At 41.6% G+C, this 15950-nt stretch overlaps 1 protein-coding gene across 1 annotated transcript in view; it reads right to left on the bottom strand.

Moving 5' to 3' along the window:
- The window catches only part of nup210 (nucleoporin 210), a gene marked incomplete at its 5' end in the record, with an annotated part of 214458 nt that overhangs the window by 132356 nt on the left and 66152 nt on the right, over positions 1-15950 (bottom strand). The window contains 6 exons of the mRNA XM_084333618.1: positions 1261-1416; positions 6875-7012; positions 7135-7275; positions 12645-12751; positions 13045-13113; positions 15683-15841. Of these exons, the coding sequence (XP_084189744.1) occupies positions 1261-1416; positions 6875-7012; positions 7135-7275; positions 12645-12751; positions 13045-13113; positions 15683-15841 (770 nt within the window). The remainder of the gene's footprint in view (positions 1-1260; positions 1417-6874; positions 7013-7134; positions 7276-12644; positions 12752-13044; positions 13114-15682; positions 15842-15950) is intronic.

Genomic DNA, 15950 nt, shown 5'->3' with positions numbered 1-15950 from the left:
GAGATTATATAGAGAATAGTAGGGTGGGGGGGTAGAGGAGGTCAGATAGAGGTTATATATATAATAGTAGGGTGGGGGGTAGAGGAGGTCAGATAGAGGTTATATATATAATAGTAGGGTGGGGGGTAGAGGAGGTCAGATAGAGGTTATATATAGAATAGTAGGGTGGGGGGGTAGAGGAGGTCAGATAGAGGTTATATATAGAATAGTAGGGTGGGGGGGTAGAGGAGGTCAGATAGAGGTTATATATAGAATAGTAGGGTGGGGGGGTAGAGGAGGTCAGATAGAGGTTATATATAATAGTAGGGTGGGGGGGTAGAGGAGGTCAGATAGAGGTTATATATATAATAGTAGGGTGGGGGGGTAGAGGAGGTCAGATAGAGGTTATATATAGAATAGTAGGGTGGGGGGGTAGAGGAGGTCAGATAGAGGTTATATATAGAATAGTAGGGTGGGGGGGGTAGAGGAGGTCAGATAGAGGTTATATATATAATAGTAGGGTGGGGGGGTAGAGGAGGTCAGATAGAGGTTATATAGAATAGTAGGGTGGGGGGGTAGAGGAGGTCAGATAGAGGTTATATATATAATAGTAGGGTGGGGGGGTAGAGGAGGTCAGATAGAGGTTATATAGAATAGTAGGGTGGGGGGGGTAGAGGAGGTCAGATAGAGGTTATATATATAATAGTAGGGTGTGGGGGTAGAGGAGGTCAGATAGAGGTTATATAGAGAATAGTAGGGTGGGGGGGTAGAGGAGGTCAGATAGAGGTTATATATAATAGTAGGGTGGGGGGGGTAGAGGAGGTCAGATAGAGGTTATATATAATAGTAGGGTGGGGGGGTAGAGGAGGTCAGATAGAGGTTATATAGAGAATAGTAGGGTGGGGGGGTAGAGGAGGTCAGATAGAGGTTATATATAATAGTAGGGTGGGGGGTAGAGGAGGTTATATATGATAGTATAATTTAATTTAGATTTTTATGTTCTGTATTTATAATTTTTGTTATTCTATTGTCATTATTGTTATTGTTAGTACTATTATTGTTCTGTGAAGTCCTGTCTATTATTATTATTGTTGTATTGTGTGTTGTCATGTTTTGTATAATTGTATTTCATGTCAAAGAAAAGAAAGAAAAGAAAAATAAATTGTTAAAATATATATGGATATATATGCTGTAAATATAAATATATAACGTATATATAAGATGCAACATACGAGACTGAAAGGGAGACACACATTACCATATGATGTCTAAAGCGCTTACCTTCATCTGGCCGTAGTGCAGGGGGTTGCGTACGTCGTGAGCGCGCACCACGGCGACGCCCACGTCACTGGCGGTCGTCATGACTCCGGTCACTGTCACCGTGGCAACGGCCGTGTCGGAGGACGACCAGCTGAAGTTCCCGCTGCCCCCTGTGGCCTGGCGAGAGAGAGCACCGCACAGAGTCAATGTTTAGACCGTCAGGGTTCCCACAGACATTGCAAAATGAAATGCAAGGACTTTCAAGTACTTGAATTGAATTCATATTTCATCAACCGAGTCTACCGTTGGTAAACCTGCCCCGCCAGGCGCTCAGATGTGAAAAAGCGCCCCCTATCGTGTCCCAGATGGTAATGCACCCTTTTGGATTAGACTCAATGAAAATGGATGAGAAAAAAAAACTCTGGAATCCACATTTTACTTCTCACGCATGTAACCGGAGCCGATCAGATTAATTCTGGACCCTCAGCACAGCGTGTAATGTGTTTTACAGTATACGCGTGGGATCAATTAAAGGATTGATTTTTGGAATGGCGATCAGGAATTGGAATAATCCATTTGGATACCATCTGATCTCAGGTAAGGAATCTATTTTACCAGTCTTAGGATAATCAGACCTGTTTTCACGGAGATATAAGCTTTTCCCCTATAATGTGATATGGCTGTTTGACTGTAAGAGCGATCAGGAACTGAGAGAATCGATTTTCAGCTCGCGGCACCAGCGTGCACACGTACATATATTATACTATCGATAATCTAGCATTTATTTGAAAACTATTCATGAATAGGCAGAAAAATGACAACGTTCTAGAATATTACAGTAAAGGGCGATTATCATGGAATCTTTTTTTCCCCCTTGAAAACGAGGGCTTTTCAAAATGCTATAAAACGGAAATGAACCGATAAAAAAACAATCCGCTTCGACAATGTTGACTGGAAATGAGTCATTGATAAGCGACGGGCAGATTAGACACATAGCCATAATTTAGAACATAGATTAGGCGATATTAATGCTAACATTGAAGTGGATGGTGGGCATTCAAGCACTAAATGTGCGCCCCCTGCTGGGCATTGAAAGTGTTAAAAGGGTATTTTAAATGATCCAATTCACTTTTAAATGCGTTTTTATTTTTTTGCAGTTTGTCTTTATATGTAATCAGAAGGTTCATGGTTAGATTCTGGCTCCTTCCAGCAGTGTGTCGAAGTGTCCTTGAGCAAGTTGTAAACTTTTTTTTTCTTTTATAAAAGCGTTATATAAAATGCAGTCCATTCATAGAGAAGCATGTCTTTTTCACTTCCTCTGAATAACAGGAAGCTGCTGACTAAACCGCTCCTTAACCATCATGGTTTGCGGTCATCATGACTAGACAAGAGTCCGACTGTTTCCCTCACAGGAATTTGCACATCACAGTCAAGTGTCACGTTCTTAAGCTCAGATCCTGATGATCAAAATGTTGATCACAATAAACTACAGCTAGTTTTAACACATTCGGGGCCATTTGGATTAGACAGGGCCCACTCTATACGGCCAGCATATCAAAACAAACTTTCATTGTGCGTGAGGCTGTTTGTAGAGCTAAATCTATACTTTATAGTATTGCTATCTGTCCATTCTCATTGTCAATTGACACTATAAACCGTCCCTTCAAAATGGCTTAAAAAAAAAAAATCATCAATACGTTCCCATTTTATAGCGTCTTGAATATAAGCGTTATATGGGATTTGGTCTGGTATATTTCCTGCTAAACGAGATACAGGCTGCTAAGCTAATAACGTTAAATCGAATGGCGTTTCGGCCCTACAGAAGCTAGAGCTAAAAATCTAAATGCATATGATCGATATAATGTTCCACCATGAATGCATAAAAGGGGGGGGGGGGGGGGGGGGGCGGGGGACGTCGTTTCTGATTATTGATTACCAATAACGGCGTTAGCCTCAGTAGCCACATTCGCTGATCGCCTGGTTGGCTATGATAACAAGGCCTGATCAGCATGTAATTTAAGTGAAAAAGATCTTACCTGTGGCCGGTTGGATCCCAAAAAGGATTTCCCAGTTATCGATCGCCATCCGGTAGATCCATATGTCCATTGGCTGATGATATATTCCTTTACTGCGTACTGAATTCCGCACCCCAAAACGTATTCCAAGCTACAGGCTACACGCATAGATTCACCCTAACAGGAAAGTCCATTCGAGATCCAAAAAAATAAAACACCTTTCTGCCACAGGGAACACTGCATTATCGAGACAGCGCCCCTACGAGGATCTGGCCGGTAATGCACTTTTCCGAATTCCAAGAGTAGGGTAAATCTGCAGTGCCGCTCTGTGACATTGAGTAGGTTATTAAAATGGAATAAAAGCCAAAACAACCTTGCCACGGTCCGTGGTTGGCCCTCTACCGTTGGATCCGAAACACAGACATGTCCGTGCTTGGCCGGGAATGTGTTAACAGTGTGCAGATTCTATAATTTTTTACGCTGGTCATTTGTTTGTCCTACACCTGGTCATCAGAGTTGATTTGCATGCTCTACTTTTCCAAGTTCTTAACCCAGACGAGCCTGGTATCGGCCCGAGATTTATTTCATAGATCAATATAGATCGTATTAATTAATGTTCATTTTTTTTTTTTTTTTTTTTTTTTTTATTAATGTAGCCCAGGGTAAAGACCCTAACCCTATCAAAACAGCAGTCAAAGTGTATATTTTCAGCACCGTTTGTTTCTTTACCTTTCTGTGAACGTCTAGAAAAAAACGTGTCTCAATCTGATGAGTTATGTTTTGATTTTGTTTAGTTATTTATTTTGTTTGTATTCATTTACATGTTCAAAATAAAGATTTCAAATCAAATCAAAATCAAATAAAAAATGGCGGCGCTATTTACATTTAAAAAAGTAACTGTACTTACAGTAGATTTCATTCACGGTTTTTGCTGCCCTGTTACGGGCACCTGGTGATACTAAATCCAGATTGAACTCTGCCATTGGAAAGAGGCGATTTGGCCCGATCCATAGATGTGCGACTTGGCTACAATAAGGTCATTTATAGGCCTGATATTCTATATTCTATAATAATATTTCAAATTGCATGTGTCCGGATGGCAGAATTCAGTACTGTATCTACAAAAGCTTCTGTTTAATCATCTTCCCTTTATTAATTTGCTTAGATTTTCTGTACACGTGATCTCAAGAAGGTGCTGAACGAGCTCAGTGGCAGTTTTTCATGTCTGGTAATTTTTAGCATGGTGTTATTCACCGTCAAGGATGAAAAAAATATATATATATTCTCCTTTGGTTCATTACCATTTACTCAAGCCTAGTAACAGACACAATATTTCTGACACTGGAATTAGGGATGCTTGATATTGGCTTTTTTACCGATACAGATATACCGATATTGTCCAACTCTTAATTTCCGATACAGATATCAACTGATACCGATATATGCAGGGTCCCCCCCCCCCCAAAAAACTGAATAATTTCAGGTAATTAACATTACATATCTCTTGTCGTGTAATTAACACAACATTATGCATACTTTGACAATAAATAAAATAATAATTTGTTCTTACTTGCTTGCCTGGGTAAATAAAGGTTAAATAAATGTAAAAAAAAAATTAAACAATTATTATAATTTTTTTAAACTATACCGATATTTTCCGCTATCACATTTGTATGCCAATATCGGTAGGCCGATAATATCGGACATCCCTACTGGGAATACATTCCATGAGATCCATAGATGTCCCTAGATACCAAGAACATGCAAATGGACCTTGTAGAAGTGGAGCAATCTTTCATTTAGATATGTATCTTTAGACGGATTTTCTGAAATGATGGCTAGGGCTTAAGAGGTTAAACAACTTTATTCTTTCTTTGCGTCCCAGTACCAAATGATCCACATCCGCGACCCGATGGTTGGGGCCCTCTCTCTAAACTCAGTTATGTGCAAGCTTAGACTTGCGAAGCGCGTACTGGAGTAGATTATTCAATGAGACTGCCAGCCAGCTTTTATGCGACGGAGGAATACACTTTCAATTGTGACGGAGAGAAGATAATCTCCCGATTCAGATTCAATTTAACACAAACGGTTCCAAAGATGTTTCTCAGCATATTTTCACACCGCCAACAAAGTACTGGGCCCGTTGTCTCAGAATGGATTTTGGTGCGTCTCCTCTCCTCATGTCTGTGCTTCTCCTCTCCGACACCCGAGACAGAAAGTACTCAGCCAGTAGCCACTCCCCTCTGACACAACTGTCGTTTTTTCACACAGCGAGGGAAATAATACTGTCGGACAATCTAACAATAATTAACATATTTACAAGTCGTATTAAGTTTTGCAAATAAGGAGACATATAGAGAACATTTCAAAGCACTCAAAATTGTTAATATCGCCATTTCGACCTATTTCTGAATTGAACACAATTCACAATTGAACACAATTCTGAACATTTGGGGGTTTTCCGAGTAATCGTGAGCTCCTTAACACATTCGGGGCCAACCACGTATATATACGTGTTTCGGATCCAACGCTTGACGGCCAACCACGTATATATACATGGTAAGGTTGTTTTGGCTTTTATTCCATTGTAATATCCTACTCAATGTCACCGAGCGGCACTGCAGATTTACCCTACTCTTGGAATTCGGAAAAGTGCATTACTCCCAGAACGATAGCCAGTTAGCCAGCACCAGCCAGGTACTAACGTTAGCTTCCAGAACGATAGCCAGTTAGCCAGCACCAGCCAGGTACTAACGTTAGCTTCCAGAACGATAGCCAGTTAGCCAGCACCAGCCAGGTACTAACGCCAGCTCCCAGAACGATAGCCAGTTAGCCAGCACCAGCCAGGTACTAACGCCAGCTCCCAGAACGATAGCCAGTTAGCCAGCACCAGCCAGGTACTAACGTTAGCTTCCAGAACGATAGCCAGTTAGCCAGCACCAGCCAGGTACTAACGTTAGCTTCCAGAACGATAGCCAGTTAGCCAGCAGCAGCCAGGTACTAACGGCAGCTCCCAGAACGATAGCCACGTAACCCTCTGCTGGCGCGTGCTGTGCACTACAATCAACTCCGTGTCAGTGTAATAGCAGTCTGTGACGTCACGGTATTGAGAATCATACCGGCAGGATTTCTAAATATCCTGGTATACCGTAATACCGTCATACCGCCCAAGCCTAATGCCGAGATACTGTGCTATTCTAAGATGTTACAACCTTTATGACAGTTGATTCTGACTGGTCTGACAGTTGGTCCCCGGAGCCGTAAATCATCACAAAGCCATTGCTTCCTGCGTCATATGCAGTGAGGGAACAACCACTAATGGTACAGTACTGTAAATACAGTATTTCACCACCTTTTATTTTTATACACAGAATTAGGGCTGGGAGTTATATAAAATATAGGTATACCGTCAGGGATCCATACAAATTAACAGATCTTTACTATACCATCGTCAACCATATCATAAAAAGCATAAGTATTGTTTTTTTTTTTTCTAACAGGTATAACTTTTTCGGGATAAAAAAATCTAAATAGCTTTTGAATGAAAAAGCAACATGACATTACAATAAAAATACAAATACAGAAAATGATTGGGATAATAACAACACAAGGCTAATTACCTGTATCGTGTACTGGTAAGCTCCGACCTTGGGTTGCCATGGAAACGTGAGGATGCTGGGACTGAGAACGATGGGGTCATAGATTTCCACGTCCTGTTCGTTGTGGACCGGGTTGACGAGTTCATGGACTCCACCATCCTGAGAGCAGACAGAAGCCTCGTTAAGACGGTCTTTATTGGAGTGGAACGATGGGACAGTTAACACAGTAACGACACCCAGGCGGGGGAGGCAGCTAATTCAACACCTTAAATTAAACTCACTTGATCGACGACAGATTTGAGCGTGGCGTCGACGAGCGTCGTGCCTTCTTTCAGCGCCCGCACCCGGTGCAGTGACCCATTCACCGAGGACTCCAGAGTCTCGAAGTACTCCGGCGGGAACACGGCGTCGATGCGAATGTTCTGCACGATCAGAGACACGAGGATGATGAGAGGCAGACGGGGAACACAGAGAGCATGATGTTCTGCACGGTCAGAGACACGAGGAGGACGAGAGGCAGGCGGGGGACACAGAGAGTACCGTACTTTTCGGACTATAAGCCACGCCTTTCCCCCCCATTTTTCGACCCTGCGGCTTATATAACGGTGCGGCTTATACGTGACTCGACGTGACCAAACCCGAAAATGTAAAAATCTAAATATTGCTTTTTTGACTGCATTGAAATGTTATTTATCTGTTCCCTTATTTGCTAAACTTAATACAACTTGTAAATGAGTTAATTCTTGTTATTTGTCCGACAGTATTGTGTCCCAATGCTGGTGGGAAGACTGTAATTAAACATTAAAACCCCTGCGGCTTATAGTCCAGTGCAGCTTATATATTATGTACACATCATTCAATTTAGCTGCTGCGGCTTATATTCAGGTGCGGCTTATAGTGCGAAAATTACGGTATGTTTTACTCTCATCCATTCATGTGCTGATCGTGTTCTCATGCCGAAGGGACCCGTGTATTCCAAGGTTCAAAACAAATATGGGCAAATGTTCTTTTAAATTCTGGGGAGCCACAAATTGGAATTTGCTACTGTACATTCACAGGTAAAATTCATCAGTAGCAGACACAATTTTAAGAAAAAAGGCAAATCATGGCTCCTCGACAATGTTAAAAACTAGATTTTTAAAATGTATGAAAATGTTGTCTGATACATTGTTGTCTGTGGCTACGTTTGTACTGCACTTAAAATGTTCATGTCTATGTAGTTTGTCATATTGTTATTTGTGGTCATGTTTTTGTATCGCTCATCTGTCTGAGACCAAGGACCACAATGGAAATAAGTCTTGACTTTTTTGTGTTTCATCCTTGATGTTTTCTGGAATCTTGAATTATTTTAAATGTCAAATCAAATCAAATCGGGGGGGGGGGGGGGGGGGGGGGGATTTTATAAAGAAAAAAAGATACGATGAGGAGACTGTGGTGAAACCGGAGAGGTTAATCATGTGGTCAAATCTCACGGTGGAGACAAATGTATTGTTAAAACATCGTCAAATAGAATTTAGATCAGTTCAGAGTTCAGTAGATGACTTGACTTTCTCTGGCCAGGAAAAAGGATCAAGCCTCATTCTGTGAGTTAGCATTTTAAGCTTTCTGGAAGAAAGGGGGGAGGGATGACCAGGTGAGGGGAGAGGAAAAGGGGGATACAGGGGGGGGAGGGATGACCAGGTGAGGGGGATACAGGGGGGGGGGGGGGGGGGGGAGGGATGACCAGGTGAGGGGAGAGGAAAAGGGGGATACAGAGGGGGGGGGGGGGGTGAACAGAAGGCCTTGAAGGGAACTTCCACAAGACCATCTCTATTGGTGTGCTACTTCCACTGCTAATAGTTACTGTCTCTTAAACAGTACTGTATATTTGTATAATGTTGTATGTCATACATTTCTGGATGTAACAGTACTGTATGTTGTGTGTCATAAATGTCCTGATGAATTGAAAATGGGGGACCCTGATGTAAACAAGACGAAAGTCTTTCTCTGATCTGTATGGATGGGAATTGATAAGATTTTATCAATACGATTCCATTATCGATTCTGCTTATCGATACGATTCTTTATCGATTCCCTTATCGATCCCTGATACATTTATAATTTAAATAAATAAATTGGAAATGCAACAGAACTAAGCTGGTTAGAATAACAACATGCAACTTGACATTTCTGATTGTCATTTATTGTTGAGCCCCCATGTCAGAAAAATTAAAAAACTGTAGAAAAAAAATTAAAATAAATTAACTATACACTTAAATAAGATAATGTATTTGAGATTCTCTAATTTATTTATTGAAATGTTTTATTCTTAAACTAATTTAATCTATTGAATAACGACCTGTTGAATGCAACTACAGTTCAATATCTTAAACTAATTTAATCTATTGAACCGTAGTTGCATTCAACAGGTCGTTATTCCTCTGACTTCTGTCACACACACACACACACTCACACACACACACACTCACACACACACACACACGCACACGCACACTGAAAAGCTTTCACAAGGAAGACACCAGACCTCTTTCCAGTTGTCCACACGTGATGGAGATCAGGAAATTCCATTGCAACAACGTGAAATTTAGACCAATGATTTGAGGAATGCTGTCAAATACACCAGGGTATTCAATTAAAATTCAAAGAGGTCCAGTCAGAGGAAATGTCCTCAAGAAAAGGTCCAGAACATCTTAATGTCTGACTCACGTTATGATTCAGTGCCATATATATATATATATATATATATATATATATATATATATATATATATATATATTTTTTTTTAATCCACTTTTTCTCCTCCTGTTTTTCTGTATTTTCCTCCCATCCCAATTTAGTCGTTATGCCAATTCCCCCCTCCCCTTCCTGGTCGTTGCATGCATGTGCCCCCCACTGGTCGGTCTAGGGAGCCCTGAAGTCTATCACATGCTTCCTCCGAGACATAGGAGACAGCCAGCAGCATCTTTTCACCTGCCAGCGCGGACTCTCATTGGGGAAGTGTAACGCGTGGGAGGTCACACTACCTTCACCATTTCCCTCCCTCGCTGTGCAGGCGCCCTGAACGACCTGTAGGAGTCACTGTTTACAACGACCAGATTACCACCCACCGGCTTCCCTCCCACTGACACCGCCAATTGTGTCAGTATGACAGCCGGATTCGATACCAGTGTCTCTGCGGTGGTACAGACGCTTAGTCCGCTGTGCTACCCGGCCGCACCCCTTATATATATATATATATATATATATATATATATATATAAATAAAGTAGCCTAGTAGTTGTATAAATGTCTGTATGTTTGACAACAGACTGTCAAATTCAATAATACAATTCAATAATAATTCAACAATATTTATTTTCAGTTTTCAGTCAAGTGGAGGGACTGAAGGACTAATAATAAATACATGTAATTATCAAGTAAAATAAGGGCTGCATTTAAAAATACATAGAGCTTTTGAAAATATGAAAACCTTTCATTTTTGAAAAATGTAATAAAACAGTTTCAACCAATTTTATAATAAACAATTTCAACACATCTTAACAATTAAACAGCTCCTTTTCTCTTTCCCTCTTATATCCTACACCCCCACGTTCTCTTGCTCAGTGACTGAGCACTAGTCCTGCCAGGATTTGAGATCTGGGCTGGAATCGTGTCAGAGCCGTTCTCACGTGTAGGTGCTCATCAGTAGTGTGCCTGGAACCATTATTTGGTGTGCAATTTAACAACAATGTCCATAGTAGAGAAATCTGCCTCAAAGCAGAGTACAAACATAAATCAGTTTAAAAAGATCGATGTACAAAAAATCTTTCTTAAATGGGTATCTGGAAGAGGAAGTGTGTTGATTGGGAGTATGTGTAAGATGTAAATAAAGAAATTGAAGAAATGATGTATATCATATGGTATTTATTTAGTATATATTTATATATAAATGTATTGGATTGTATAGAGATACAGCGTTTATACATAATTAACAATGGAATAAAATATAATTAGAGTTAAAGGGGGTAGGAATTTAAAAAAGTGTATACTTCTTCCTACTCCTTTTTCAAACATCAGTCTCTTTTTGTTGTCTTTTTTATTTATTTTATCTATTGTATATGTCAAATGAACAGATATATTTTAGTTCTTATACTTGTTCATTCAATCATTCATTCATTCACATTTTGAGCAGGCATTCAGAGCACGCCATGTGAAAGGACTTTCCTCTGACTATTTCTCCGACAGCTGTCCGTCTTCTTGACAACTGAGTCACAATGCTTATCGAATGCAGAGATTCGATTGGCCGAGTAGCGTCACGATTTGGTCTGTGGGTTTCCTGGGCCGCTAAACCAGTACCATAAATGCTAGAAAAGCTGCGCTGCTTAAAATATAAACGCTCCGTCAAAATCTATGAACCCTCAATCATTCATGGGTTATAGGTCCAGGTAGGGATAGGGCGGGGTCTGGGTCTGGACCGCCTCTTAGTGACCTATGCTGCAGTAAACGATCAAGTTCCAAGTTGGCCATTGTCTTATGCACACAATTTTCAAAAGCCACTCTCGCCAAATGGGGCTAGTTAAATGATGGGGATGTTGTGTGTGATTGTAGCACTGAAACACAGACCACGCAGCACCTCCTGATATGCCCCCTGCTGGACCAGCCCTGCACAGCATCGGACTTGGCAGAGTTCAATGAGAAGGGACAGCAATGTGTTCAGCTGTGGTTGAAGAACCACATCTAGCCAAGCCTTGTAATTGACTGTCTTGTGGACACGACAAGAAGAAGAATGCACACAATTTATAATAAAACACTAAATACTTGTGCCCTAATGACAAGGATGAGCGCTCAATGAAGAAACCCACTCCCATTGCCAAAAGAAAGTCTAACATGGCCGATAATACTATGGACCTGCTTCAGGTAATAACAATGCCGATACTACACACCACACGGCCCCGAAATGGCCACCACAACCCAACGTGTAGATAGATAAGATGCTACATATTTTTTTACCATACCTTGCTATGCTCGCTCATGCCTGTATTTTTTATGTCCGTTCCATTTTATAATTTTTAGACTATTTTTAAACTGAATCATTTTAAACTATTTTTATTATTTGTATTACTGAAAACTGTAAGCGGAGAGCCTATTGGGATGCTAGATCCTAAGCATAGCGTGTATAGGAAATAAACGCCAATCAATAATCTATATATGCTTCAGGGCCTATAACTACTGTTTTCGGAATTACAGCAGAAAAGATAAAAAACATAGCTATATTCTCGACGCTAGTAACACAACAATGTATGAATGAAAAAATATAACGTTCCCACATCCTGAACAATAGATAATCGTAATCGATGTTGAATGGGCCATAGTAATGTCAATATAGCAATAACAATTTTAAAGTTATAGCCCTGCAAAGAAGGTAAACATCTCCATAGGCTTTCAACGGTGGCAGACTGGCTATATTGATGGATATAACCCATGGCGCCCAATGTGTTAATGGCCACCGCACCCCAACGTACAGATAGATGCTACATACCCTACCCCCTGGCCCCTTAATGGCCACCGCACCCCAACGTATAGATAGATAAGATGCTAAATACCCTACCCCATGGCCCCTTAATGGCCACCGCACCCCAACGTATAGATAGATAGGCAGCGAGAGACAGCTTATCAGCAGGGTTATCAAGTAAACTAGGCACCTCCCTTCACTGGCGTTTTGTCAAGTCAGACCCATGACAGAAGGGGGGGGGGGGGCCCAGAACAATATACAGTATGTGGATTAATTCAATGGTTACTAAGATATACTTACATCAGATAGATAAATCTTATTGCTGGACTTGTCAAATACTTCAATGAGGACGTCATACACTCCTCCCGTTTCAAGGACCCAGCTGTCTCCTGGATGGATCTTAAAACCTGACAAATTCAAATACAGAGCATTCAAATACATAACAGAATGCAAATAAAGACTAGAGAGCATTCAAATACAGAGCATTCAAATACATAACAGAATGCAAATACAGACTAGAGCATTCAAATACAGAGCATTCAAATATAGAATAGAATGCAAATAGAGCCAATTAAATACATAACAGAATGCAAATACAGGACTAGAGCATTCGAATACAGAGCAAAGCGGGAATCAGTTCAACCTACAAGCTGTGTTTAGTATGGACCATCAGATAGTACTGTACAAAGAGGAAACTCACCCAGGTAGCCCGGTTCAACGACGTACAGAGTGCTGTTGGGGAGGCGAGACACGCCCTGCATGCGAAGGCCTGAGCAGTTTGTTGTTGAGGAAATAATCAAGTCAGGTGTACAAACCTGTATTACAAACAGGGTTCCCACAGACATTGCAAAATGTAATTCAAGTACTTTGAAGTACTTTTCCAAGCACTATTTTAGATTTTAAAGACGGCATTTAAAAAGCATACAATTCACTTTTAAATGCTGTTTTTTATAGAACAAAAATCTGATCCAATATTTATGGCTTAAAACCAATTTCCCACAATTAGTTACACTTTAAAAAAAAAAAAATCTTGATTCAAAACTATTTTATCATGGATGAACAAAACATTCAATGCGAATGGTTTAGTTGAATTTCAATGACTTTTTAAGCACTTTGTTAAAAAATGGGCCGTTTTCAAGGAATTCCAGGCCTTAATTATTATTATTTTTAATCAAGCACTTCAAGGGCTGTGTGCGAACCTTGTACAAAGTGCATTATGAGACCAGTGGGAGAGAGATGGGAGCTTCCTCTAGAAGCCTGTGTCTTATGTACCCGTGCCCGACACGTACAAACCCCTGGATGGAGTTTTAAATCACGTTTAGCCGGTCTACCCCCTCATCTGCCCCTCGTCTCCGTCAGGTCTCGTTAGATCCCCGTCTCCACCACCTGCACGTGCCTCAACGTGTGCACTGCTCACCGAGACCAGCGCTGCGGGAGTCATCAGTACCATCCACCTCATTAACGCGCAATTCATTAACCCTTTCACTACCACACTACCAAAGGGTTAACCCTTTCACTGCGACACTACAGAAGGTTAACCTTTCACTACCACACTACAGAAGGTTAACCTTTCACTACAGGTTAACCTTTCACTGCGACACTACAGAAGGTTAACCCTTTCACTACCACACTACAGAAGGTTAACCTTTCACTACCACACTATAGAAAGTAAACCTTTCACTACCACACTACAGAAGGTTAACCTTTCACTACCACACTACAGAAGGTTAACCCTTTCACTACCACACTACAGAAGGTTAACTCTTTCACTACCACACTACAGAAGGTTAACCTTTCACTACCACACTACAGAAGGTTAACTCTTTCACTACCACACTACAGAAGGTTAACTATTTCACTACCACACTACAAAAGATTAACCTTTCACTACCACACTACAGAAGGTTAACTCTTTCACTACCACACTACAAAAGATTAACACTTTCACTACCACACTACAGAAGGTTAACTATTTCACTAACACACTACAAAAGATTAACCCTTTCACTACCACACTACAGAAGGTTAACCTTTAGGGCGGCTACGTGGTGCAGTGGGCAAGGCGCTCACCACAAATACTGGAGACGCTGGGTTCGCCTGTTCGAGCCCAGCACTCCACATTGCTTTCAGTTTAGCTGGTCGTCCGTACTAATACACATTGGCAGTATTAGGGGGTGGGAAACTGATGGGTGGGGATCGGGGGCGTTGTGGACAGCGACTCCTACAGGTCGGTTGGTGCGCCTGCGCAGTAGAATCAAGAAGCGATGGGGGCGGTGCCCCTCCAAAGCGCAGACCCCCGACGCTGAAAGATCGCGCCGCGCAGGTGGAAAGATGCGACTGCTGTTACCTCGAGTATCGGAGGGGACTCGTGCTATGTATGACTTAGTCCACATTGCAGCCGGCTTGTGGGAGGCAAGAAACAGCGTTCAAAGAGAGGGGAGGGTTGAATTGGATGATACGAAATTGGGATGGGAGAAAAATTGAAAATGGGAGAAAAAGTGGATTAAAAAAAAGAAGGTTAACCTTTCACTACCACTACAGAAGGTTAACCCTTTCACTACCACACTACAGAAGATTAACCTTTCACTACCACTACAGACGGTTAACCTTTCACTACCACACTACAGAAGATTAACCTTTCACTACCACACTACAGACGGTTAACCCTTCCACTACCACACTACAGAAGATTAACCTTTCACTACCACACTACAAAAGATTAACCTTTCACTACCACACTACAAAAGATTAACCTTTCACTACCACACTACAAAAGATTAACCTTTCACTACCACACTACAGACGGTTAACCCTTCCACTACCACACTACAGAAGATTAACCTTTCACTACCACACTACAGAAGATTAACCTTTCACTACCACACTACAGAAGGTTAACTCTTTCACTACCACACTACAGAAGGTTAACCTTTCACTACCACTACAGAAGGTTAACCTTTCACTGCCACTACAGAAGGTTAACCTTTCACTACCACTACAGAAGGTTAACCTTTCACTACCACTACAGAAGGTTAACCTTTCACTACCACTACAGAAGGTTAACCTTTCACTGCCACTACAGAAGGTTAACCTTTCACTACCACTACAGAAGGTTAACCTTTCACTACCACTACAGAAGGTTAACCTTTCACTACCACTACAGACGGTTAAGACACAAATCACCACAGTTCACTCTCTTTCTAAATGTATACAATTATCAAATGACAGACTTACAGACATTACATCACTGGAATAACTGGTGCCGATATTAGCATAATGCAAATGAGCACCACGTGCACGTTGCACATGCACCACACACACACAGCTCAGAAGGATACTCTTGTGGTCCAGGACCACGTGGATGTGGCCCAGCTGGAGGGCTGTGACCGTGGAGCTGCTCGGGTCCAGACGGGCCACAGACAGCTCCGAGTCGGCACCGGGCCCCGCCCCACTGCCCTGGAGGTGCAGCTCATACTGATCACAGGGCATGGACAGCTCTGGGGGGGGGGGGGGGGGAGAGAGAGAGGAGAGGAGAGGAGAGGAGAGGAGAGGAAGAGGAAGAGGGAGAGGAGAGAGAGAGAGAGAGAGAGAGAGAGAGAGAGAGAG

The sequence above is a fragment of the Notolepis coatsorum genome (genome assembly GCF_963971535.1).
Source record: "Notolepis coatsorum genome assembly, chromosome: 17".
In the NCBI taxonomy this organism is placed as follows: Eukaryota; Metazoa; Chordata; class Actinopteri; order Aulopiformes; family Paralepididae; genus Notolepis; species Notolepis coatsorum.
This window is presented reverse-complemented; position numbering and strand designations above follow the sequence as displayed.